The 27,671-nt window shown below is 49.4% G+C and overlaps 1 protein-coding gene across 3 annotated transcripts in view; it reads right to left on the bottom strand.

Moving 5' to 3' along the window:
* MTSS1 (MTSS I-BAR domain containing 1) overlaps positions 1-27,671 on the bottom strand; it is a 159,329-nt gene that overhangs the window by 26,794 nt on the left and 104,864 nt on the right. For all 3 annotated transcript variants that reach the window (XM_028105588.2, XM_028105586.2, XM_028105587.2), the window contains exons 4-6: positions 9,127-9,211; positions 6,756-6,847; positions 5,317-5,391 (exon numbers count right to left, since the gene is read on the bottom strand). In XM_028105588.2, the coding sequence (XP_027961389.2) occupies positions 5,317-5,391; positions 6,756-6,847; positions 9,127-9,211 (252 nt within the window). The remainder of the gene's footprint in view (positions 1-5,316; positions 5,392-6,755; positions 6,848-9,126; positions 9,212-27,671) is intronic.

Below are 27,671 nucleotides of genomic sequence, written 5' to 3'. Positions count from 1 at the left end.
ATAGCAGACCATCTCGGCCCCCCACCTATCACAGGAGACCCAGGCCACTTGGGTGTTTGTTGGAGAGGATAGATTCCAATTCAAAAACCTCTCTGGAGCTGTTCAGTAAAAATGGTCTCAGAGGACACTCAGGTACACTCAAGGCAAGATAAACCACACGGACGCCTCAGACAGACCTTTCCAAGACAGGGGATAGCCACGAGACTCCAAGAGCAAATCACCCAGAGGATGAAGTTCAACATTCAGTCAAGAAGAATCACTGGGATTACTGAATTTGAAGATCTGATACCTTTGAAATGAAACATTTCACAAACTCCGCTGAAATTTGAAATGAAACATTTCACAAACTCCGCTGAAATAAGAAATACTTTTGTTTTTTGTTTGTTTGTTTGTTTGTTTTTTAAAAAGACAACGAATTATTCATTTTGAAAAGAACTAGATGGTCCTGGGGAGACAAAGTTAAAGAAATTTTGCTAGCTTAATACAACCAAATCTGATTTGGGAATTATTTTGAGGGTTTATTTAGTGCAGTTCTACACATTTTGTGATATAAATACACGCATACATATATACTCAGATATATATGTATGTATAAATACGTTTATTTCCAGTGCAAATCACTCTGTATTTCTTCTTTCCATGAGTCTAATACTGAATTATGATGATGCAAAGGCCCTCAGGATGTCAGGCTAACCCGTGAAAGGGCCAAACACCGAAAAAGGAAAATGATTAAAACACACACATACACACACGATTGTCTTAAAGTTATGGAAAATTAAGTAGGCACAACTGATTGTTCTGAGCTGGCAGGAAAACTTGGGCAACTAGCATAGGTCTGGACAACCACGGAAAGCCCACAGCAAGGACCACATCGTGACCAGCCACCAGAGAGTCGGGTTGGTAGACTTACCGAGAGCGTCCACTGGCGGGGGGCGCACGGTGAGAAAGTGCAGGATACACAATTGACACAAAAAGGAAAATAATAAAGTCAAACTGGGATTCGAGCAGCAGTCTTACCTTCCTTTCACGTGTTAAACAGTCCGTGGTTTGCCACCGGATTTTCTGTCGGGGCAATTAAACCCACCTCCACCAACAGCTGCGCATCCACGGTCCCTTCCCTGACTTGCTAAAACTTTTCTTTCTCCTCTAAACAGAAACCTTCCTCGTTAGTAAGCATCACCCCCTAGAGATCACAGCACGGTTTCTAAGAAGAGAGATGAAGACTATATTCCCCAAAGAAGCCAATTAAGATGCTTTACACCAAGAAAATCTTTCAAGTGCAATTTACTATAACTTGAAAAGTAATTGGGGAAACCCAGGAAACAAAATTTAAACTGGGGTGAAAAATGAAAAAAAAATAATAAAGTTAAAATTTTAGTAGAAGAGCAAATAACGTCTTCATCTGGACCTCTGTGAGTCTGTTTATTAGGTTTATAGTACTGGCTTTTTGCAGCCTCTGCTCAAAAATGATAGATTGAACTATTGAAATGTCAGGCTCCAGGGTTAATATAGTAGAACCATCCAGTTTTAGCAGACTCAAAGAAAGTCCTGATAAGCTTTCAGTAGTTTCAGATGGAAACAGAAGGCTTGACCATAATTAATTTTTACATTTAAATTAATAGTAATCTGGGAGTTAATTAAATGAGAAGGCTGCTGACTTTGTACAGTAAGGTGGCAAAAGCAAGCAAAGAACAGAACACGTTTCCCACAATCCATCCACGCTCACTTCCCCAGTGAAGTTTTGGCCAGCCTCCAGGACCTGAGCCGACATCAAGCAGCAGGGCTTGATGAGGACTCATCGGACATCTTCTAGAGCTCGGACTATTGGGTCAGCTCCACAGCACATCCCTACCTTCCTGCTGCCTTGGGTCTTCTCCCCATCGCCTGTCAATCAGGCTGGCTCTGTTCTGGGTCCCTAACCCCGGGCATCAGCCTGGAACTTCTCGGAGGACGGGTACCATCTCTGCAGCCCCCAACATCTGCCTCATGTTTATTCCTGGTAGGTATTTGGTAACCCTGCCTTCCACGGAAATAGGTACACCCACCCACAGCTGGAGCAGATGCCAAGTTGTTTTAAAATGGTTTTGAGCTAAAATCTAACCAAATCCCCCCAAAAATATTTGAAGTGTTTTTTTTGATGGTAATACTTAAATACCTTTAGATTATAAATTATCACTGTCTTTATTATAGGGGGAAAAAAAGAGCCCAATAAAGCATGTGACAAAAGGTGGTATCTGCAGAGTGAAAATTAAAGTAAATTAGTCACATACAAAACTGACATCCCCTATGTGTCTGCCTACGTCAAGGGCAGTGCTACCACCATGTTTAACTGCACAAAGGCATTTGAAATTTTGAAAAGGAGAGTCAGAAGAGCTTTTAGATCAAGGATCACAGTTTTTTAAAAAGACACGGCAGAAAGCTGCTTGGTGATCTCCTGAAAACACATTAAAAGCGAAGTGATTATCTGGTTACCAGACTCAGTTCTATCAGGACAAAAAAAAAAAAAAAAAAAAGGTATCTGAAGCATGTGTCTATCATAACACATTGTGTAAATCTCAGAAGAAACTACCAACGCTTTATAAGCCAAGAGTCCAGAAACCCACCACCTGTGGAAGGTGATGCAGATGCCTCAAGAGGAGTTCTGGCAGAAAGGGAAACTTCAGGTAACCAGACCCCAAATCACTGGAAGCCTCAAATAACCAGATTTCTGCTGGCCCTTAACTTGCAGCATTCCTGCTCCATCCTCAGGCTACCCATCTTCTAGGAGAGCACTCTATTATAAACAGAATGATGACTCTGGTGCCTTCTAGAAGGTTCCATTCACCTCAGACATACACAAATATGTGCACTCGGTCAAAAAAAATGCACTTATATATTTTAGAAAAAAATATTTTTGTAAAGGAAAGAAAGAAAACTGTTTTCTGGTTGTACTCTGGAGTAACGAGAAAATCATCTGGAACATTCCAAGCAACTGATCTGACTTGGTGCGTGTACATAACTATACCACGGTGGCCACCTTGTCTGGAAGGACATGGTGCCTGAGACCACCAGCTATGTGGCTAGGGCTGAGACAGAATGCTTCCGGAAATCCCTGGTCACAGCCTCCACCCTCTGCCTTCAGGCCCAAGTGCCCCACGAAGCCTCCCAACCAAATGCCAATTCTACTGAGCCCTGGAACCAGAAGCATCTCTTCATGTTACACAGTCCAGCACCCTAGGCATCCTGAATCCTTCCCTTGGGTGCCTCGATGGGGAACTCATTATCCTCTCTAGGCAGCCTGAGCCAGTGCTTGGGCAAGTCTAATTGCCAGAAACTTCCTTTTGTGTTGCACTGCAATCAACCCATCAGCCTTTCCCTGGAGGTCCAAATTCTGCTAATTGGACAATGCCGGGGACTTTTGAGTGATAGAGGCACACTGTTTCAGCCTCCGTGCAGAATTCAGATAAAAGGATTATCACTGCAGCCAAGAACTTAAGACCTCTGGAAAGAGAACTCTGGAACAGCTAAGGGAAAACAGCTACTTTTTCTTCCCTCCTCCTTTTTACCAAACTTCCAAACCTTTCCCAACCTTTAAGTGTCTTCCCTGGACCTTCCTTCCAAATCCCTTTCATCTCAAAGCTACCAAGCCGTCAACGACATGGAAATCAGTCCTGAATGTTTACCAGCCAGATCTTCCATGGGACCCCAGATTCGATGGAGGCGATGGCCGTTTGATTTATAAGCATTTACCTCTGGACTCACTAAAATGTTACTGGCCGCAAACCCTGTTACTTGTCCAATGCTAGCTCCCAGATGTGCCAGGGAGATAGAACATACGTTTGAAAAGTACCAAGAAAACACATCCAAAACAAAAGGGTGAGGCCAAAACTGACAGAAAATCTGGTTATGGGTGAAAATTCTCCTGCCCTTATCGTGAAATGTTTTTACGGTTTTTACAAGAACTGGGAAGACATTTTTGAAAAATGTCAAAGCTTGAAAACTTTGTCCAGTCCTTGCCCTGCTTCCACCAAACTACTCCAGCTCTCTGAATGTATTTTCCTCTAATTCCAAATGAGAACTGCCCATTTAGGAAAAGAGGAAATTTGGTTTTGGGGGTTTCTACCTAAAAATTGTCCCAAACATTGTCCCAAACAAACACTAAACACAGTTTTTTTCCTCATGGGAAAAAACAAAAACATTTCAACAGTTGTGAGACAACAAATTCAAAAAGCTGGTATCAAGAATAGCCTGGAAATGTGCTATGGTGAGCGCTGTGAATTGTGCAAGACTGTTGAATCACAGATCTGTACCTCTGAAACGAATAATGCAACATATGTTAAGAAAAAAAAGAAGAAGAAGATAGCAGGAGGGGAAGAATGAAGGGGAGTAAATCGGAGGGGGAGAGGAACCATGAGAGACGATGGACTCTGAAAAACAAACTGAGGGTTCTAGAGGGGAGGGGGGTGGGGGGATGGGTTAGCCTGGTGATGGGTATTAAGGAGGGCACGTTCTGCGTGGAGCACTGGGTGTTATGCACAAACAATGAATCATGGAACACTACATCACAAACTAATGATGTAATGTATGGTGATTAACATAACAATAAAAAAAAAAAAGAATAGCCTGGAAAGAATGTCACCCTCTCAAGTTCAAGTGCCTAGATTTTCGGTCTTAGGAAAATGTCACAAATGCTTGCAAAGTGGATATAGCTAGATCTTCCTCTGCACATTCCCAGTCCACGCTGGAAGAGCAGAGCTAGGTCACAGATCTGACAGGGGGCCAGTGTGTGGATGACAGCAAGCAGGGAGGCGGGCAGAGGGCCACGCTGCCCCAGTCTGGTTTTCCCTGGGAGTCCCCACACTCACGAACACCATGGAAAAGCTCTCTATAAAGCACATGCTCCCAGGCTCCCACTGCAGCCATTTCTAACGTTCTCACAAGGCTTAATAAAGGGTTTCGGAGATTACAGGCTGTGAACGATGGAGGAGAAAACGACATAATTCCTGTAATAATTACTAGAGGACATTGGCATGAAGGCTTTTATGCATTATCCCAAGGCTTCCAAGAAATTTATAGGTTTCATTACAACGCACAATAGGCATGGAAACTGTCAAATTTTGGAGACAAAGGTAGGGGGGAGGGAACAAGTCAAATACAACTTTGCAAGGGCCTCAAATTAATAGGTATTCTGCACTTGAGAACTTTAATTCAGATGGATTCTAGGTGCTCCTGCTCCCCAGGGCCGTCTGAATCCAGTGCTTTCTGCTTCAAAGACAAACCAAGCACCTGCTCGTTTCCCCAAAGGAACACTATTAATGGCAGAACTCATACAGTTACCTTTCTTTGCTTTCTTCTGCAGTTTCAGTGTATCTGAGGACTTCTTTTTTATCTCTTGGCGAGCTTTTTTATATTCTAAAAGAAGGCAGAATATTGAATCATTTTACCACTTTGCGCAACGGAAAATATTTTAAGGAACAACCGAACGATGACATGCAATGAAGAGCTTCATCCAGAATGCCATACGATGACAATCTCACGCTGACATTTTATAGCCCAGGGGTGATTATTAACGTGAAAAGCCACAAAATGCACCTTGGTCTTTTCCTGATAGTATTCACTCATATCAGCTGTGAAGAAAGACGTCATTCGGGGATATTTTACTAAAAGTGAAAAATCCACAATTTCTCGGCCCACATGTCAGGAAATTGAAAAATACGATTTGCTTTCCCAAAGGCCATAATTTGCAGTGCTTTGCTCAAAAAGGAACCCATGTGGGTTACAATTCGGCAAAGAGCCCCCGAGACCCTGGCGTGAGAGATCGGACGGCGTGGGGGCAAACGGAGGAAGGCCCAGCTGCCTTAGCCTTACTCTCACACCCACACCAAGGCTGGTGCTGGACCCCGAGGAGGGGCGGCCCACACACGTACACCACGTCCCCCAACAACGACTTCCTCGTCCCCCACCAGTCTACACCTGCTCCTGGACTTCCCATTTCTGTCGCTGGCGCCTCCATCACCCAGATGCGGACACCTGAGGTGACAACCGCCTCTGACACCTCTCTCCTCCTTTGCTGCCCTCATATTCAAATAACTGTCCGTTTGACCAGTTCCCTTGCAGCCTTCCCGGACGCTTCCCTCCCCCGAGCCCCCCCCCCCCCAGCCCCATGCTGCCACTCAGGGCCCTCAGTCCCACGTTCCTGGGATCCGCTATGCACCAATCCTTCCTTCTGGCTTCCTCCCGCCTCTGATCTCTCCATAGGCCTTCTCTCCCCAGCACTCACTGCAGGTCGTATGATCCTAGGAGCAACCTGCCCCTTCCACGCTGCCAGTACCCCAGCCTTTGGGTCCAGGAGGACCAACTGGTGAGGTGTCCATCTGGACAACTCTGCCCCCAGAGCACGGCACACGAGGTGCTGAGGCGCTTTCGTTGAAGCATGTCCAGAGAGGGTGGTGGTTCCGGGCAGGAGACCCAAGGTCAGCTTCTCTCTTTAAAAGGTTGGCTTTCAAAACGTGCTGGAATGCCTTACATGTGAATCTTTGGCACTGAAGCCTGGCAATACCGTTCACGTTTCATTCAGCCGATCACAGCTAAGACCACTGAGAGCCTGGGCCATCAGCCGCTGAGGGAGGTTTCGGGAGTCTTTATCCTCCAACGCCAAAACGGGAGAAGTGGAACCAGAGGGGGCCCTGTGGGGGACACCAGCAAAGGCACGAGGCAACATCCGCAGCTCTGCTCGGGGCACGTGCTGCTAGGCAGCAGGCAGCCTGCCCCCATACCTTTCGCGTGGTCTTTATCCAGCTGGTTGGCCACTTTCTTCCATTCTTCCATCTGTTCTTGAAGTGGGTTTATCAGACAATCGATTAAAGCACTTTCACCCAAAAAAAAAAAATAGGGGGGGGGAAGACAAGGAGAAGTTAAACAGATACATCCTGTTGTGAGGTTGTCAAAACTACCCAAGTCATGACAACTGGGTGCAAGGCAAGGCAGCACCTAAGCCCAAGTTCACGTCCAAATCTCCCCATTTTGTTAACAACCTTATTCTCAGAATGCTCTCCAAGGACTGGTAGGAGGCTGTCAACATGACTGGATGGAGCGAGCCCTCTTCTCATTTCCCCTGCTTATATTCTCTCTCTTGTGTTCACAGGCATGGTCACAGACCTGTGGGGTCACCCCTCTGGCTGCACAACAGAAGCTCCTGGAGAGCTTCAAAAAGGTAAAGACATTAGGGCTACACCCCAGACCTCATGCCTGAGAGAAACCTGGAGGGTGGGATAGTATTACTATTTTTTTTTTTTTTAAAGCCACATTGATTCTGATGTGCATTCAGAATTAGAAGTCATGGGGCGCCTGGGCGGCTCAGTTGGTTAAGCGACTGCCTTCGGCTCAGGTCATGATCCTGGAGTCCCGGGATCGAGTCCCGCATCGGGCTCCCTGCTCAGCGGGGAGTCTGCTTCACCCTCTGACCCTCCCCCCTCTCATGTGCTCTCTCTCTCTCTCTCTCTTTCAAATAAATAAATAAATCTTAAAAAAAAAAAAAAGAATTAGAAGTCATGAGTGTAGACTAACTGTGGACAGCCTGGAGAAGGAAAAGCTGAATGGCCAGCTTCTGGAGAAGAGCGGAGAAGGCATCCCCAGGTACCTCCCCACACAGAGGAACCGTGCGAGGCACAGACCCCCAGGGTTTATGTCCGTGTAACAGAAGAAAATGGATACATTCCTACATCACAGAGATGTTGTAGAAAAATTAGCAAGTGCCCATAAATCGCTCGAATTGCCCTGGTGAGAATTACTACAAAGGTGCTCTCAGACTACTTTTTGATCGTAGGCCTCCTGAAGATCCTCAAGTTCTTGGTACAATTCCCTCCTTTCCCCATCAGGGTCTCCCCTCCCTCACACACACACACCAGCCATCAGCACAGCTCACTCCCTCCTTTCTTCCAGGTCTCTGTTCAAATCGTCCTTCTGAACAGACTTGCTCCCTAACCACCCAGGGTGGAACAGTGGCCACCTGTCTCCTAGCCCACAGATTTCGCCTCGTGGCATTTCCCACGGCCTGACGCTGTGGGAGGTGTATGCAGTGTCTAGAGTGTAAGCCCCGTGAGGACAGGGCATGGTTCTATTCACTGCTATAGCCCACACGCCTTAAGACAGTGCCTGGCACATAGTAGGTGCTCCATAAACACTGGCTGTTGAACCAGTGTCTCCTCATCCCTAAAACGGGGTAGGGCACCGCCATTCATTCATTCATTCATTCATTCATTCTTTACTGCAAATAAACCCAGATGACACGTGGGAGAGGAGGCATTGCATGGTCTGGGAGCGAGCAGGAGGGAAGGCGGGCAGATGTTATCACCTGCTACCCAGGTGCTTTCTGCTGGAAATGTGTGGACATTCCATAAATTCTCACAAGCACCCCAATTTATAGTAGCTGAGATTCCAGCCAAGAGGCCCGTGCCTGAGCGGCCAGCCTGGGGTTCAAACCCAGGCCTACCAGTCTCCAAGACCAGGCACTTCCCACCACGTTCTGCCACTTCCCATGGTGGCCCAGCCACGTGGGCCAGAGGCCTTTCCCATCGGCAACCCCTCACACAACTTGCGATCTGTAAAGCAGAATGCTCCGATCTGCTTGGAAGAATGTCCCTCCCCGCCGCCCCCCACTGGAACACTGGTGACTCCAAATCCCCGTGGCCAACCATGGCCAGTTCTACCCACTCCGGATGCTGGTAAGACAGACAAGAGGCCGGCAGCACGGAGGGCTCCATGGGGGAGCTATCCGTGGTGGGTAGAGAGGATGCCCCCGGGGAACAGCGCGTGCCCCACTCCCCAGCACCATGGCTCCCCTTCCAGAGGCTCCTGCAGAGGGTGCATGCCCTGCTCGCACGCCGGCGGCAGGCCAGGAGAGACCCACAAGGAGCAAAAAGTGGGGTGAGGGCTCCATGAGGGCAGGGACCCGGGCCGTCCGGTTGTCCGCTGCACCCCCAGCACCCCACCCAGAGCCTGGCACGCGGCAGGCGGTCCATGAACGCTTGATCAGTGAGGGAGGAGCATCACGGGCTGTGGGCACTGCAACGCTGCGGGGGGAAAATGCTGCCCCTTCTCCGGAAACCAGCAAGGGCCAGTGAGATCCTGGCGAGACGCGCTCCTCACCTCGAAAACTGCCTGAGCTTGGCTTCTATGCTTCTGTGTCTCATGCACATCCTGGTCAGGGCGGAGCCAATCTCCCTGGTTCCACCTGAAAAAGAAAGAAACACAGGCAAAGCTGAGGACAGGAGACAAGCCGCGATCACTGAAATCTTGAAGAGAGAATGAAATCATCTGGAAGAAGCCGGATTTCACCACGGGGTAAAACCCAAGCCACTTGCCTCTCGCCAGGCGTGCATACATGCCCGCACGCACGCACACGTGTAAATATACATGGTGACGCATTTTTCCATAATCGCCAAAATAAAAGCTACCCTTACTATACACAATGCCCGGTAAGACTTTCTATCCTGATTTTCTCTAAATGCCAACTGTGACCCAGAAATTGATTTTACGACCCACTAACGGATCGTGACCTGCAATGTGAAAAATAACTTCCCAAGGAAGACGATCAAAATAGTATCTGATATTTAAGGAAAAGCTGTTGTTTTTGTTCTGTTTTGTTTTGCTTTCCACTTCTGGCCAAATAACCCCCTTAGCATTATTTAGAACAGCCAATAAGGACACTCTAGCTGTTTCAAAACACATAGTCTAGAATACAAGTCATTCGGAGACAAGTGAGGCCAAAGCAAGATGAAATAGGGGAGCATTTTCCTGAGGGGTCTGGGGTAAGGCTGGTGAAAGAGGTCCTCAGACTCGACAAATGTCAAAGTAAGCTGTAATTCGGTTTGATTTCCCCAAAATTCTTGTCCTACCGCCCCCTCGGGCACACCCCCTTTCAGATTACTTGTGAAGTTTCCCTCCTTCCCCCTCCTAGAAACAGTGCCTGAATCAGCACTTAGTTGGGTGTGGGGAGCAAACTGCAACCACAGATGGGAATTCAGCATCAAGCACTGGAAAGCGCAATTATAAATGTTATGAAAATACTAGGACTCATGAAATCGGGGCAGGGAAGTGTCAGTAAAGCACTCTTTTCCACAGACAAGGCCTTCAAGGGAAAGCTGCAGGCATTTATGGTAGGTTTAACCAAGCCAAGTTAACAGGAAAAAAAAAAATGCCCTCCCTTATTAGCACTGATGACATTACTACAGTGCATGCCTCCCCCCCTCTGCCTGCTCTTTTAGAAACGTCAGTGCGCTATTCAGTTCTTCCTGTTTTCCATTTTATTCGGCACAACAGATTTCCAGAACCAAAAAAGTTAGTGATAATAGTAATATATATCAAATATTACTATTTCTATATCCTATTTTAGTCTGAAAAGAAAAGCCTTCTAGAACAATTCTCCCATTCCTCTTCTTGGCCTGAATACTACTGACATGTGGGCCAGATGAGTCTTTGTTTGGGGGGTGGGGGATCCTGTGCATTGTAGGATGTTTAGCAGCATCCCTGGCCTTGACCGTCCACAAATCAGTAGCCGCCCCCCAATCTGTGACATCTAGATATGTCTCCAGACAGTAGTTCCCTGGGGAGCAAAATCCCAGTTTGTGAAGCACTGTTGTAAGAAAACCGAGCAAGAGCTAAAGGTCACCTGAGGCTGGGCAGAGCCAGCCGGGAGTCTTGGCAAAATGTCACCCTTTAGCCCCTGGCACCTGCAGCCACTCGTGGAAGTTAGAGACCCACCTGGGCATCCCCATCTACTGCTGCTCACCATTCTCCACCAGAGAAAACCAGTAGAGGGCGCTGCCTGCACACGCGCCACAGGCAAGCTTTTATTGCTTAACGAGCAAAGGCAAGGAACACTTTATCCCCAGGGAAATAACTCCTATTTTTCCTGGGCCTTCATTTGATTAAAAGTTAATAACCTGGCCATGCAAGGAAGCTGGCACACTCATGCACTGCTGGAAGGAGTGTAAACTAGTCCCTTTTCTGGAGGAGAATCTGGCAGTATCCATCCAGGAAAGCCTTTAAAAACGAGTCCCCTCTTCGACACGGCAATTCTACTACTAGAAATTTAACCAAAGAAAACAATTAAGGACGAGAGCAAATCCTTCCCCAGGAGGACAGTCCTCGAAATGCTGACAACAGTAAAAACTGGAAGCAGAATCCCATTCTGGGGAGCAGGGTAAATAAAGCATAGAACACAGACCGGCGCTGGAGTAGCAATGTAGTCCTCTCCAGGCAAGGCTGGCGGTGCTGAAGGTCGTGAGAAGGTGAGTCACCTGGATGGAGCTCAGGCTGTGCTGGGCGCAGGGAGAAGTGCCGTGCACACAGGAACTCCCTCAACCCTCGAAACGCTCCTGGTTCTGCTAGTACAATTATATCCCCATTTTATAGACAGGAAAAGTGTCTTGTGGAATTTGCCCAAGGTCATGCTTCTAGTTAAGTGGGGTTCCAACCCAGGCCGAGCCTCCAGAACCTATGCGTTTCACCACTCAGCATATGGCTCTGACTACAGACAGTGGAAGGTGGGGCAGGGGCAGAGCCAAGAGCCTAGAATGAATACCACTGAATTTACTGAGCGACACGCTATGAGGGCCGTTAGGTCTTTAAAGCCCCGCTCTCAAATTCTGGCTGTGCAGCCCAGAAATGTCGAACTGGTACCACAGGACTGAGCTCCTGTCCTTGCTAAGCTACCCCCGAGAGCGCAGGGATGGGCAAGTGCTTCACGGATAACCCCTGCCTCAGTTTCCCCAAGACGGGCTTCCGGGCTTGGAAAAGATCACTCAAGGTCGGTTCCCTCACCCCATTTCTCCTCTCCATTATTTCTGTTACGTTCCCAGACATTTTCCCTAGATGGCCACCGGTCGTGTGTCACCCCCAGGAAAGCCGGAGGCTTCCTTCTGTTCCTTCCCAGAAACAGCCGGTCTATGGTACAATAACAAGCAGGTCCTACACGGGCCCCGCAGCACAGGAAAGCCTGAGAGGGGAGGAAATGAAAACGGCAAAGACAACTTCCAAACAGCGCGTCTCTGTCCAACTGGCACAGGGCAGAAGACAGGCGGGTGACCTCCACGGACCCCGGGACCCGTCCGCGGGAATTACTGCTGATCGCAGCAACATGGGGCACCCTAAAAATAGCTCTATCTGTGGATGTGCTTAACATCTTATGCTCTTCCTGACCCTTGCTAAAACTCACCAAAAAAAAAAAAAAAAAAAATCAGCAAGTTTGAAAAAGCTTCAGAGGAAACCGGCTTTAGCTACAAAGACAGAGCAGACATCTGGAAGGGCTCCGATCTGACAGTGAGAATATTTATGGAATCAAATGGATAGCTGAGACACTCAGCAGCTTGTGAGTGAGGACAAGAGCTTACTTGTTTTTGGATTCCCCGCACCCAGCACTGGTGCTGAAGGAAGGAGCCACCATCTACCATTCTGAGAGCGGATCACCAGGCGGGCAGGCCTATACCTGGAGGCAGGACCTGGGGGGTTGGGTTTGTCTTTTGTTTAATCCATACATCTTTGTGTGTCTTCTACGTACACACTACAGACTATTCAAAATAAATACAAGAGTCTTCTCTTAGAAAAGGTCTAGACTGATGCAAATTCCATCCAAAGGAACAATGGTATATTCACTTCCTATTGCTTTTATAATCAATCACTACAAACTTAATGGCTTAAAGCAATACACATTTATTATCTTACAGTTCTAGAAGTCAGAAGTCCAAAATCTGTTACACTGGGCTAAACTCAAGGTGTCAGGAGGGCTGTGTTTCTTCTGGAGGCTCTAGGGACGAATCTGTTCCTTGCCTTTTCCAGCCTCTAGGGGCTGCCTGCATCCCTTGGCTTGTGGTCTCTTCCAGCATCTTCAAAGCCAGCAGCTTAGCATCTTTTCTCTTCTCTGACCTCTGCAGGGTCCTCACATCTTCTCTGACACTGATCCTCTACCTCCTTCTTATAAGAACCGTTGTGATTACACAGACCCAGCTGGATAATCCAGCATAATCTCCCCGCCTCAAGATCCTTAACTGCATCACAGCTGCAGAGTCTCCTTTGGGATGAAGATTGGAGACACCTTTGGGGAGGGCGGTATTCTGCCCACCAACACTGCATAAGAGTCACTAATTTGGAGAGTGCCCAGGGGCACCATGTGTCTCTCTCCAGAGCCCATTCATCCTCAGATGGTTAAGTCTGGGCCAATGACTTAATTCCACCCCCTTTGGCAGTGGCTGGTTCAGGGATGGGACAAAGAAGAGAGAAAGTTGTTGTGGAGGCCCATGGGGAAAATGTCCCTGATCTTAACATCAACACACCAAAGAGACCCCACAGGTCACGAACAGAAAGCAGGCTGCCCATCTGCTGCAGTCAGCTATCATTATGGTCATGGGGACACCTGCCTTAGGATGAGATCTGTCCTCCAGACAGAAGACAGAGGGGCCGGCAACCCCGGTGACCTCCCTGAGCCGAGACACTAACACACAGCCCCTGAGCAACCTCTGGGCCTGGAGCTCCCGTTTTGCAAGAGCATACATTTCCTTATTTTTAAAGCCACTCTGATTTGGTTCTGTTTCTTGCCAGTTGAAAGGAGAAGAGGGAAGGGAGCACGGGCCTCCTGCGCTTCCCTCGAGCACCAAGAAGCAACCTGCTGCTGAAAGAAATCGCAGTCTGGGCAGTAGCTGCTGAGCTACACAAAGATGCTTTATGGCAAAGATCTTAATTCTTTCCAACGTGGTACACATGAGAACTTTCTGCTGCAAGAAGCAAAGGTTTTTATAATAAAGTAGCACAAAATTAGTCAATGATCTACACTGGATGAATTGCAAAGGACACAAACGGTGGAGAAAAAAGATGAAAGTCCAGAGGCTAGGCTATCAGGGTATGAATGCTGGGGCAGAATACTCCGTTTTGCACCTGAAGACACTTAAAAACTCCACCAATGCCTATTGAGTATTGCATCCGTTTCCCAGGGCTGCCGTAACAAAGGACCCCGAACCAGCTGGCTTAGAACAACCACAATGTACTGTCTCACACTTTGAGGCCAGAGGTCTGACATGAAGGTGTGGGGAGGGCCGGGCTCCCACGGAAACCCGCACGGGGGGATCCTTCCCCCCTCTTCCCAGCTGCTGGTGGTTACAGACAACCCTTGGCTTGTCGATGCATCACTCCAGTCTGTCTTCGTTGTCGAGGGGCAGCCTCCTGTGTGTCTCCGTCTTCACACGAGGTACTTGTGAAGGCATTCTGTCCTCTGCACACATCTGTGTCCAAATTTCTCTCTTCTTACAGACACCAGCTGTACTGGGTTAGGGCCTACCCTAATGATCTCACCTTAATTTGATTACACCTGCAAAGACCTCATATTCAAATAAGGTCACATTCTCAGGTACTGGGGGGGTTAAGACTTCGACTTATCTCTTTGTGAGACTCAATGCACCCCATAATAAGGATCTGCCTGCAGCAAGAATTGAAGTGAATCCAAAGATGATGACAAGGGCCTGACCCTTGAGGGGCCAGTGGACTGGCTGGGGGTGGGGGGGCAGCTACAAAATGGTGCAGGGAACGCTATCTTTGCAGCAACGCCGTGGGGTTGGTATTCTTGTCCCCATTTTATAAACGGAAAAACTGGAGCTCAGGTGGGTGAACTGACTTGCTGAGGGCCCCAGGATTGGGAAGTGGTAGAGCGAAGATCCAAGCCCCCCTTTCACTGACACCCAAAGGCCCTCGCCCACTATGACAAACTGGACACATTCCCAACTGAGGACAAAGAGACACATTAAAGTCACAAACAGAATACGAACTGTTTTATGCCATTTGGGGGACGACAGGAAAAATGGGGAGGCACCGTGCCACAGTCATCTCCCGAAAAGTCCACGAGGGCTACACCCTTTCAGACTATAGCTTGCCACACGGTGGCTCTGCAGAGAGGCGGGACAGTGGCATGCGTCCAGTGGCCCCGTCCCCATCCCTCCACGCCACCTCATTGGCAGGCAGCTTCCATCTCCCCACACAGCGGGGGACTAATGCACTGGCCATGGTGGGGTCTCCGGCGTGCAGGTGGCCAGCGAAGGCTGAAAAGCCGGTCTGTCGGACCCAGCTTCTGCAGCAGAAGGGGGGAAGGGGGAGCAAGATTTAAGAAGCACAGGGCCACAATAAGTCACTGTACCTCCCGGTGGCCCTCTGAGGGCTCATGTTGTTGGGAGCCTAATTAGCAGCCCGAAAGAGCCACAGGACAGGGGAAGGCTCTCCGAAGCCTCTGCAGGGGAGGGCTCAAAGGGGCAGGGCCGCTTACCTACTGCAGGGGTTCTCAACCCCAGCATGGCTCATGTCTTGGACCAGAGCCTTGTCTGTGGTGCGGGGCTGCCCTGAGCGCTGTGGGGTGTCCCACAGTGTCCGTCCCTGGCCCTCCAGGTGCCAATAGCATGCCCCAGGTCAGGATGACCAGAAATGTCTCCATACTGTCAAATGTCCCCTGGGGCAGGGGGAGGGCGCAGAATCACGCCTGTTGAGAGCCACCAGCCAAGGGGAACAGTGACTGTCTCCCATAAGGACAGCTCTCTGATCTCGGCGCTGGGCCTGGACAAGCCACAGCTGACATCTTCCCTGGGACGGTGGTGGCCCCACCAACAGACACTGCAGCCACTCCAAGAGGCGGGTTCGCTGCCCACCCCGAGCATCCTGAGCAGAGGTAACAGGCACCCCCTGTTCATGTGATGAAGAAACGACTCCACTTGCCGTCAGAGAAACATTAATTCCAAAACACGCAACTGACATTCCCCACAAAGTCAACAGGCACTGACTCCCTCCCCTGCAGCCCTAGGGACACATGGATTCCACCAGAGGTAGCTGATGTTCCAGGGTGAAATACCAGAAGGATCCACACAGCCATGAAAGGGGCCAGAGATGGGCCCGATCCCAGGCACCGAAGCTCCACCGTCCATGCAGTTAGGAAGAGCTCCTTCGTGGGACAGACAGGGGCTCAGAGGAACAAGGGCAGTAGAATACGAAAGTGACCTCTAGCCACTCAACGGCTCGTGACTTCTGTCTGGACACAGGCCAGCAAAGCACTGACAGCCCCACAGTGTCTCCGAAGATCAGTGACACTGGACACCATACACAGGTGCCATGCAACCCTAGCCCGGGCAGGTGCTCCGTCCTTGTGCACGCAAATGCGTGCAATCGCTCCCCGCGCCCACCTGGTTAAAGTTTAAGAGATCTCAGAGGGGTGGCTGTGCGTGGTTCCTGGGTACACAACCACCAAACATGCCAGATACGCCACATATACCAAATAAGACTGTTACGTCACCCTGTGACGTATTTGTATCAGGAACCTTGTCCCAAAATGTATCTGTTTTAATCCACAACAGATCTTACCTGTTGTGGTATGTGACCCCGTCCCCTCCCCACTGACCTCAAAAGAGTTCTGGGGGCCCCTTCCCAGCTATATTCCACTACCCCCTCCCCCGCCCCAGTGCTGCATACCTGAGTGACAATGCGGACCCCATGTAGCCTGCAGGCCATGGAGATCCCACAGCAGCATGCGCACCATGGCTGATCTGGAGTCAGAGCCCTGCCATCTCCCGAATTAACACGGGGACCAAGAAGAAAAGGAGTAGAGCAAAAGGGTTAAGTAAGCTAGGCTTTGAAGGGAAATAATGTGGATTCAAAGCCCAGCTCCCCCACTCGCTAGCTGTGTGACCTCGCGAAGGGTCTAACTTGCTTAGACTCAAATGTGGATGACTGTATTCTACTAAACAGTAGTGCCAGTTCGTGTTTCGGGTCATCTCTGCTGCGCACATCACACCCGAAATGCATCACCTATGATTCAGAGTTTGGGCTTCTTGTGAAACAGCCTGAGTATCCCAGATTTTTTACAATCTTGTCCCCAATCTTTCACAATTGCCTCATCCATATGGCATTCGATGGCGATATTTCTTTTTAAAAGCAACTTGCTTCTATCCCATATTTTAAGCATTCCACTTATTTCTTTTTTTTTTTTTTTGGTAAAGATTTATTTATTTATTTATTTGAAAGACAGAGAATGAGAGAGAGAGCACATGAGACGGGGGGAGGGTCAGAGGGAGAAGCAGGCTCCCTGCTGATGCGGGACTCGATCCCAGGACTCCAGGATCATGACCTGAGCCGAAGGCAGTCACTTAACCAACTGAGCCACCCAGGCGCCCCAAGCATTCCACTTATTTCATAGAAATAATCAATCTTGATTTTACACTCATATTCCAAAGATTTACATACCTTATAATTAAATAATTTAGCAATGGTCCATACTGTGTGGATATACAGAGAGAAGCCCACCAACTATGAGCTTGCTAAAGGCAGAGGTTGGTACAGTTTCTAGAGAAAGAGCACTGGTTACATCAATGGGCCAATTAAGTAGGGCTCTGGTGTGGCCATAATCAGCCAAGTCCAACAGGAAGGCAGGGGCCAAAGTAACTCTGGCCTGGCTGGAGCGACTGTCCACATCAGTGTGCCAGCCACCAGAGGATGGCCCTCACTTCTCCCACGTGGAATATGGCCCTTCTCCAAGCAGCTGGCTGATGAGAACATGGAAGGCAAGTTAACAGTACAAAGGGTGTTTTCTGCGAAAGCCCGGATTATTCCTTCTTTCCAAACATCTCAGGAGACCAAAGGCTGAGAAGGAGCGGTCCAGAGGGTCTGCCTTGGAAAGGTCTGCTTAGCTATGCATCAACAAAGTGGTCATCTGATGGAACTCAGAGCTGTGGTATCAAGAGATTCACGGTCAGCCGGCTGCCGGAGCTTCAATCTCTCGGTGCCCCCAGGCCTCCGCAACAGGCAGGCAAGCTGTCCTTGGCTAGCCAGCTTTTGAAGGTGTCCCCAGCTCTCCTTCTCTGCAGTTTATTTTATGTTGCAAAGATCAAGACAGGTGTGTCACCACCCTCCTTCCAGTAAAGGATGGAAAGGAAAGGTCCCGTGGACTCCAACGCTTGGTACCCTCACAGGGCACTCAGGGGCTATCCTGCCAATGGCCTGGCAGGGTGCAGCATCGTGGGTTCAGAATAGGAGGGAAGAGCATGTCTGTCCTTTCTCTCCAGCCGCTGCTCTTCAAGAGCCCCAGAGTCTTGAAACGTCAGGGGTCTTTCACCTTGCTGGCCAGCCAGAAGACCACCCGGGCGTGGCATCACAGAAGCTGCCTTGGCGTGCATCAGCTGCGGCTCTGGCTAGACCACGCAGGGCACGGCTGGGGACTCCATCTGCTACCCTCGCCACGGCCACCATGTCTCCGCACACACGCCGGCGCCTCACCTGACGGGGAAGCTGGCGCCCCACTTCTGCCATCTTGCAGGTGGGTTTTGGGGTTCTCACAGCTCTGAGTGGTGGTACCCGGACTCCGAAAGGGGGAGTAAAAGTGTCTCGGGGACCTGAGTGTGAGCCTGAATTCTAATAAGAAAGAGGGGAGCTCAGTTCTTATCCTTAAGAGAAGCTCAACCATGATGCCCTAACAAAGACCACGCATTACCCACATATCCAATCCAAGGGGCCAAGTCCAAAGGGTCATCAGGGGCCCCACCACAGCTGGACCAACAACATAATGGGTCTGTAGGGAGCACTCGGCACTCCAGACAGGGGACCAACTGGACCTCAGCTGGAGGTGGGCAGACCGGCCTGAGGCTCTAGAAAGTGGACTTTCCGGGTGACCTCCAGGCTGACCCTCTTTCTTCCTCTAAGGAAAAGCATCTTATGGCAGCCAGGATGCTGGAGAAGAGACAGGACAGCATTCCTACACTCAACAAACACTGAAGAAATGCTACTGCGGTCCCATTCCCATGCCATGGACAGGGAGACAGCCCCAGTCCTCATGGAACGCACAGCTCACCCAAACGTGGAAGCAGGGAATTTTCAGGGTGACCTTTGGGCTGGAAGGTCCCTTGGAAAACTCACTAAGCAACAAACCAGCAGTTCCTTAATGCTCAACATCACACTCTTGCCTTTAATTAGCAAAGAAGCTCCTGATGCCCTCTCAGGAGTCCCACACTGGCTGTCCTTCCTCATGTTTGGGAAACACACCCAAGTCTGTCCCTGCGCATTTGTGAGGCAGGTGGTTCCTGTCAGGGGCACCATCATTTTCATTTAAAGGTCAAAGAAGGCACTCAGGATATTAAGAACAAATTAACTGTGTTTCTTTTGGCTTCATCAGCATTTTATTTTTATCCTTGGGCACAGAGAGATGGACAACAGGGAAAAGGTGGCATCATTTGATGCCCTACATTTCTTTAATGGAGGGGATGGGGCAGGGAGCGGAGGGGAGGAGAAGGGGAAAGAAACAACCAGTTCCTGGTATCGCGGGTTACCATACAGACAGTTTACCATTCACATTAGCTACGTAAGCAGCTCCGCTCAGTGGAGACATTTGTCAGACTTCAATCACGGAACAGCATCCAAACACCTTATGTTAACCCTGACCATGGTTTCAAGAACACCCAACACTTTTCCATGTGCTACTTGGATCACCCAAATGTTCTTACAACAAATCCACAACCTCATTTCAAGGAAACTAACAGATGAGAAATGTGAGCAGTATTTTAAGCAGTGGAAGGATCTGCCCCCTTTTGTCCTCATGGGGTCCCTTAGGACAAAAGTGGAAAAAAAAAGAAGTATAAAGATTTTTAAAAATAAACCCTTAAATCTCCCCCACAAAGGAAGCCGAACTTCCCTTTTGCTACAATGGTAATCTCAACCACCCGCTTCCATCTTCACGGAAGAGAAAAACACATGGAGTTTCCTGTTTGAAAAACTGTATTATTCAGCTACACTGTGGCTTACAGGCGATGGACAATCCAGCTGGTGTTTACGGGACAGCTAATACCGTGTACTCAGCAAATGCTGGACAGGGTCAGCAACACAGTTTGGGAAGACACCCTTGTGCCCACATGCAGGGTGGAAGACACTGCAAACTGTTATCAGCTGACAATCTTGCAGCCAAGCTCACACTCCCCAGCCTCTCCCACTTCACGACTTTTCAAAAAGCAGAGGAAACAAAACCACACACAGTCCCACCACCATCTGGCGGCTTCAGCAAGCACGAGATTCTGGCATGCACGGTACTGGCAGCCACAGAGACCAATATTCCTCTTTCTTTGTTGCTGTTTCAAAAGCAAAGCAAGAGTGGTAATATGGAAACACAAACACGCAGACCGGCTCACGCTCTGGGGAAGACAGGGCAGGAGCAAATGCACTTCGACTGGGAACCTTCCCTGCCGCCGTTTCAGACGCAATGGTACCCAGTTGGAAAATGCTGGGGGGGGACGGGTATGAACCAGGAAATGCCAATGGCCTCCCAGACAGCTGCCACCACCAGCGCTCCCCACAAGGGTCTGCCTCTGATGCAGGGGTGCAGAAAGACACCCCCACTGGAGCCAGGTACTCAACTCAAGGAAGCCAACTCGTGCAGGCAAGGCGGATGTGGGCTGCTATGTTTTCTTAGCTGGTGAAACTGAACCACCGGGCAGATAAGATGCTTACAGCCACTGATCTGAGCATCACCTCCCAGGCGGCCTTCGGGGAAGGCCAGATCATGTAGAAGGGGGCCTGATGAACAATATGGACACAGAATAGGGCAGCTGTATCTTGGGGATCAGAGAAAGCCTGATGCATCCACCTCCCCAGAAGTGACGAAACCCCTGAGACTGAGCCCTTGATGCGGTCTCTTTAGCCATCCCCTGGTTCTGCTTCCGCTGGTGACCAGACCCTCCCTGTGACTAACAATTTATCCTTAAAACCTCTGCTATCCAGAAATGTGTTGCTGGCCTATGAACTGCTCTAGTCCTTTAAGGGGCTTCTGTACATCCCTAAACTATGCCAGAATGTGCTGACTTCATCAACTCTCAGGAAGCAATCTTGTTGCTTTCCAAATTATTACGAATATCTACTGTTTACTAAGGGCTTGTGAGCAAAGAGCGAGTTGCAAGCCCACGGAAATCAATTTTTAACCCCATTCTACTCCTCATATAGGTATCATTATAAGATAGGTATTATTATCCTCACTTTACAGATGAGGCCAGGGAAGCTCAGAGAAGTGAAGTCATTTGCCGAAGGTCACACAGTAGAATTCAGGATCTGTATCCAGGGCTGAGTCTATGGGCCTTTTTTTTTTTTCCCCTAAGATTTTATGTATTCATTTGCGAGAGAGAGAGACAGAGAGAGAACAAGCAGGGGGAGAGGCAGAGGGAGAGGGAGAAGCAGACTCCCTGCTGAGCAAGGAGCCCGATGCGGGACTCGATCCCAGGACCCTGGGATCATGACCTGAGCCGAAGGCAGATGCTTAACCATCTGAGCCACCCAGGCGCCCCTGAGTCTATGGACCTTTTAAACGTTCTTCAGGACAGCTCACTGTTGCAAATACATCTCAGAATAGCTGATGGATGAGAAATCAGATTTCTGCCCCCTGCCTTGCTGTAACTGAAGGAAAATAAAAACCCCTCCACTCAAACATCTGTTTCATCAGCGAGACTCAAACCACTGTTGCCACATCCCTGCCGGACTGTGTGTAGCTGGTCGGTCTGCATGCAGGGCCCTGGCTCCCGGGCAGACACGGATGGTCTCAGCAGGTCACCAACTGCCAGCTTCCTTTGGACAGGTGCAAAGGACCCTTCCCTACTCATTAGGAGTGTCCTTCCCAAAATCACCCTTTTGGCTACTGACCTGTCCCAGGAGGAGCCTCTATAGCACAGTTTTGTGGAGACCTCATCCATGCTTAGTCTCATTCGAGATCTCTTTGTTTTCTAGAAACACTGACATCTCATCAAACTGCACATCACGGGATGTGTTCACATCTCTGGACACAGTAGGTGCTCAGCAAACCTCCGTACGTGGGAATTGGCAGGTGTGCTGACCTCCGAGTTCCAGGCTTGTAACACTGGCTCTTCCCAATTCTCTTAGTACCTCCCCCGCTCCCCAGCCCTCTCTCCGTGCGTGCTGCCCACCCCACCTGCCACTGTGACAGGGAAAAGCAAGAAGCTCAGATGTCAGATTCTATCAGAAGAGTGGCCACATTGGCCAAGACTCCGACAGACTTCTGTGTTGCAGCTAATTTCCTACCCAGATTCATTGAAGGTCACTCTCATCTCCTCCTCTTCCTCCCCTCCATTTCTATCTCAGGCCACACCTATGCCAAATGGTTTCTGGATGAATCTGTGGATCGTTTCTGATCAGGTTTCTTCTAAGTAACCCTGAAACAGCAAACAGGAGGCTGGCTCTTCCAACCAGAGAAAGCAGGTATAGGGCTCAGGCAGGCAGGAAATCAGCATCGTGATGCAACGCAAGCATCCACAGGACCCTAGGGCCGGCCACCACCCCCCCCCCCATCCACCATCTGTTCAATGCAAGGGCATAAACCGGTTTTAGTTTCGAGTTCCCCAGCTGAGTCTCAAGGTCAAGCCAGTAGTGAAGTGAACCAGACTATTCTGTTATTTCTATATCTCTTTACTGCTCTGGCCAACTCAACCACCCACAGTCCTTTGTGTTGTACCGGAACTGCATTAAATCTGGCAAAAATGATCCCACAGTCACAGTTACTAGAGTCCTCCAGAGTAAAGTGGGGGGGAGCGGGGGGAGACAGCTCATATATTACTTTGAAATGTCATTTGTTCAGTAAATAAGATCTTCCAAAGCTTGAGGTACATCCATAGATGTTCAGGAAAAGCAAGGAGTCCTCAGTGTTTAGAAGCTGCTGCTGGAAGCAGAAGATAAACATGCATCCCCCAAAACATTTTCTTGGTCCTGCCCAATTTCCATTAAAACAGGACACAATCCTAGCATCCTGATGACCCTTCAAGGTTAACCTAACCAGCCCACATGAGATGCCCCCAAGAGCCAGTCACGGGATGGGACGATGGGACATGAACTTTCTACTCGATGATCAGAGCTACCCCTGATCTTCTTCCTGCTCTCTGTTCCCCTGAACCCTCTTTCCTTAGTCTTCTAACAGAGCACAAACACTTCCCAAGGACAATAGCCACCCGTGAGTGGTTTAAACCTAACTGCTGCTCAGCCATCAAACAAAACCCACGGGAAGCTGCCAGAAAGCATGGACTGGCCCTGTGTCCTGAGGGGGGGCATGCAGGAGCCAGGGGAACACAGCAGCTTTCCCTGCTCCGTCCAGCTCGCTGCCTGACCCCGAGGACCAGCTGGGTCTGATTTATGGCCACTGCACTGTGTATGTTCCAGTGGCCAACAGCTGTTCATTTAGTGGGCTCTTGTGTTCCTTTCCTCTTCCCTGGCGAATGATTAGGGGCATAATTCTCAACCTGAAGGTCTAGGCATTCCTTTTTTTTTTTAAGATGACTTCTTCACAAAGGCAGGGTGGGGGTGGGGCAAATGGATTTTTATCTTCTCGGCTAATTCTGATTGCCTGCTAATGATGCCTGGAGCACTGTGTTAAGAAGGATTCTGAGGCTGGATCTGGACTTGATGGAGAAGTGGGTGCCTAGATCAGCTAGCAATGTCTGCCATGAATGCAGGAACCATGGAAGGATGCGTGCCTTGTATTTGCTAATCTGGCTGTAAGGTCTCACAGGAACTAGAGCAGTAAGCTTTCACCCTTTAATGTGATCACTAGGGGATTTTGCTAAAAATGCAGATTCTGACTCAGAAGGTCTGGAGTGAACCTGAGACTCTGCATTTCTAACTAGCTCCCAGCTGATGCTGACTTACTGCCAGACCAGCAACCACGCTTTGGGTCAAAGGGGCTGGGGTATTTCATCAGCCAATACCCCTTTCCCAAAATCCCCGAGAACTCCACCACCACAAGGACCCTACCAGGCGAAATCTAGGTGGACCAGATGTCCCAGACTTGGAGGAGGGACATGGGGAATGAGACTGTTCACTGTATTGTACCCCCAGAAGACACTGGGGCCTCCTGCTGGTGAAGCTTCCCACCCCTCTCCAGAGGTCCCCCTGCCAACAAGTGAAACTGCAAATCTGGGTCCCAAGAAAAAGAGAAAACTCAGAAGCATCAGACAGCATGTGAGGGCAAAGTGGCTGGATGTACGCTAAGTACAGGTCACAAAGTGGTCCTTGGTTCCTGTGAGCCTCTGGTTCCCCCAGGCCTAGGATGTTAAGTAGCCTTCAGAGTGACTCGGTATAAAAAGCTGGGCACGGAGTAAGCTCTTTCCTCTGTCTTATGGAGAATTAGCACCTCAGGGGTCTCCAGCACATGCAGTTCAGGGTGGGGTAATGGAGGGAGAGGAGAGACAAGGGGACCAGACGGTTGCTAGCTCACCTCCCTCCTTCCCACGCACGTTCATGCATCACCACACTTGTAACACTGTCCTGGGCTTACTGCATCCTGGGCCCGTGTCCTCCGCTAGACAGTGACCTTCCCGTGGATAGCCACATTGTCCCGGCCATCTCTGAATTCCCAGTGTCTGGCAAGATGCATGGCCCAGAATAAAGGCTCAGTAGGTATTTGCAGATAAAGGAAACCAAAAGAGAAATAAAATTGTTTTAATCAGACAATAACCCATCCTGAAGAGCAGGTACCCCTACCAAGTTGGTAGCTGAGGCTACATCTGAGCTCCCAGAAGGGGGTGATGAGCAGTTCTTTACCAGAGTTAGGCTCACTGGTGGAGTGAAAACCAAAAGGGACAGGAGTTCTGACCCCTTTGAACTCTGGGAGGCCTGCCTGGCTTGAGGTTCAAGACCGTTTAGTAAAAGAGTATATCTAAATGCTAATTTAATAAGGAATATTTAGATCTAAAGCTTGTCTGTTTTGCCTGCGCAAATAAAATTATTCGTGTACCTACTATGTGCAAGGCATTATGTAACAATGGGATAGCAATTCTTCTTCCATATCAGAGCGTGCACAAAAGGAAAAAACGACAACAAGAAGGCAAAACGAAGAGTAGTCTTTTCACTTGAAGACAGGGAACCGATATGGCCCTCGGAAGTCCCCATCAGGATGGAACAGGGCCCACTAAAATGCTCACAATATTCAGAACATATTTTTTAAGATAATTACCAACAACCTCAGGAGGCTCCAGAGCCCCTTATAGGCTCTTAGAAAAGCCTTTGCAGGCACAGCTCTGCTGCCCGGACAACAGTCACTTGGCTGAGTTACAGAGAAGACGGGGGACCCACCCAGTGCTATTCTTGACAGTAAGCCCTGAGGTTTCTTAAAGCCACTTTCTAAAGCAGCTTCAGCATCTAGGAGTTAGAGAATGTACAAGCTGAATGGTACCTAAGGGTGGCCCAGCTTTAGCATGTTTCTGGCATTTCTTCCTCTCCCACCCCTGCCAACCAGTCACCTAGACTCAGGTGACATATCCCCCAGGCCAGAGAACTCACCCTGTCCCATGCTCAGAGGGAGAGGGCAGGGAGCTTTCCTCGGCAATCCCTGGAGTCAAGTGAGCACGGGCGAAGCTTTAGGAAGGGCAGCCCTTCTCATCTGAAGAACCTCTCCCTTCCAGGCAGAAGGTTTGAGTAAAGCACCCTGACCTCTTTGGCAACACCTGCCATTAGCTCAAGGAGGCCAAACAAAACAAAGACAGCCGTGGAAGGTAGCTTCTTCTAGGTCTTAAGTACAGGACTGATTTCTAATTCCAACCATTAAATGCCACCTGGAAATTTCATGATTGTCACTGTCTTCCTGTGACCTGAAACAGACACAGCTCACCAGGGACCCTCATGGTATTCAGTGAACCACTTGGGAGGCTGCATATGGCAAAAACATACATGCCTTGTGTCCACACGTACACAGAGCACACATACACGTGTGCACAGACCACGAGAGAGGAAGCCACCATGACACGTGTCTCTTTAGTCACCTCCGTGGAGCATCACCAAGGACAGCTTCTCCCAGGGCCCCAGGCATCAAACCCCTTTGGGATGAAGGCATATGGATGCTTAGGTAACTCTCAGGGGAACGCACTTGTGCAGACCAGGATCAGGAGAAGGGGACACGGCTGAACTGGGGGCACAGCTGGGCACATAATTTGCATCGTATAAAAGTGGACTCAGGCATTGCTAAAGGAGGACCCCACATTCCACCAACACGCACTGCTGTGAGGGGCAGCACGGCCTGACGAGGAGCCTTCCAGATCCTGGAACAGATGACCTCCACCTGTCTTCCTGACACCACCCCCCTATAGTGAGGTTCCAAAACTACAGGTGCTCTCCTGGGTGCCTACTTGCATCCTGTCCAGGATAGAACGGTCCAGAACCCTCAGCTTCCTTCAGTACACTGTGCCCCTTAGCTCACCACTTCCCGGATGGCCTCTGAACACCATCTGTATCTTTCACCCTGGGCCAGGGCAGCACTACCTGGGACCACCATCCTGAAGCAAGCTTAAAGGCTCATTTCATAGGAGAAAGATCTGTTCTTAAAACTGTTCTTAATCTCTGTTCTTAAAACTGTTCTTAAACTCCAGTTTACTTAGTGTCTCATAAATAATTTCTACCATCCTAAGGAAGAACTTGAAAAGATGAAACTATTTGTCTGATCTACAGTACTCTCATTGAAATCAAGCACCCAGGGGGGCTCATTTTCACAGATAAGACAGCACCCATGTGCAGGTGTCTCCCCAGAACGCTGCAAGGCAGCCCCCTGGGTTTCCTACCAACATTCCCAATCAGGAACCCAGCACACATTCAGAGAAAAGCCCAGCTAAACTTAACAGTCCTGAATCAGCACACTGACTCGAGTTTGAGGCAGGAATTAGCATTGATTTGGTGAGCATCCTACAGAGACGACGCTGTACCTGTCCCAAACCAGGGGTGACAACTCGGGGAGGACAGACGCACGGAGAGTGGCTCCTGACCGGAAGGCGGAACACAAAGGGTGGAGGGACCGGCCGGAGTGAGCACGTTCCTGTTACAGAAAAAGAAGCCGGCCCTCCCCCACCATGGGACTGTTGGCCACGTTTCCAGATGGCTGCAGCGGGCCACGGGAAATGGCACAGGCAGCCAGCCATTAGGTGAGACAGCTCCGCATCCAGACAGCTAAGACATGAGCTTATAGCCCTGGAGATGCTAGTTTATTTTAAGAGACAACTGCCCAGTTATTACAAACCTGAGACTGACCTTTCAGCTAGAAATCTCAACATCAGGGACCTTCTTGTCCCCAGCCAGAAAACAGGAAAAGCAATGACATTTGAATGACTTCCATTTAAAGAGTGGGTACGTGTGCACCTGCACATCTGTGTACTCGACACAGACCAAGGGAACACAGGGCAGGGGCAGATCCCCCAGCCATACAAGGATGCTAGATTAACACGGAATTGTATTCAACCCACAAACCAGCATTCAAAAGTGGTTCAATAACTGCCGCAAAATGAGTCCGAGTAAGGCCCATTTTCTTATTTTTTAAGTTCAAAGACCGAGACCCATCGAGTAGGTTAAGCAAACCCAGGACAGACAGCACCTGGTCGTGAATGCCCCCACTCGACAAGCAGACAAACCCTGCACTGAGGCTACTCCTCCAAGCTCATTCCTCAGAATGAACAGATTCCTCAAAGCATGATGCTAGTGCACAGGAGCTGAGTGGGTGTTTCTCTGGCCCTAGAAGGACAGCATGATGCCTAATTGCCCAAGACGGACAACAGCAGGCCCTGCTGGTTACGCGTCTGCACCCAGTCCCCTGGCTACTCCCCCAAGATCCACTCAGGGTAGCTGCATTCTGAGTTGAGCCCAGAAGCCATTCGTAGCGA

The sequence above is a fragment of the Eumetopias jubatus genome, unplaced genomic scaffold (assembly GCF_037043125.1).
Source record: "Eumetopias jubatus isolate StellerSeaLion01/CBP00866 unplaced genomic scaffold, mEumJub1_p1.0 scaffold_4, whole genome shotgun sequence".
In the NCBI taxonomy this organism is placed as follows: Eukaryota; Metazoa; Chordata; class Mammalia; order Carnivora; family Otariidae; genus Eumetopias; species Eumetopias jubatus.
Note: the sequence above shows the minus strand (reverse complement) of the source record. Positions and strands in the feature narration are given on the sequence as shown.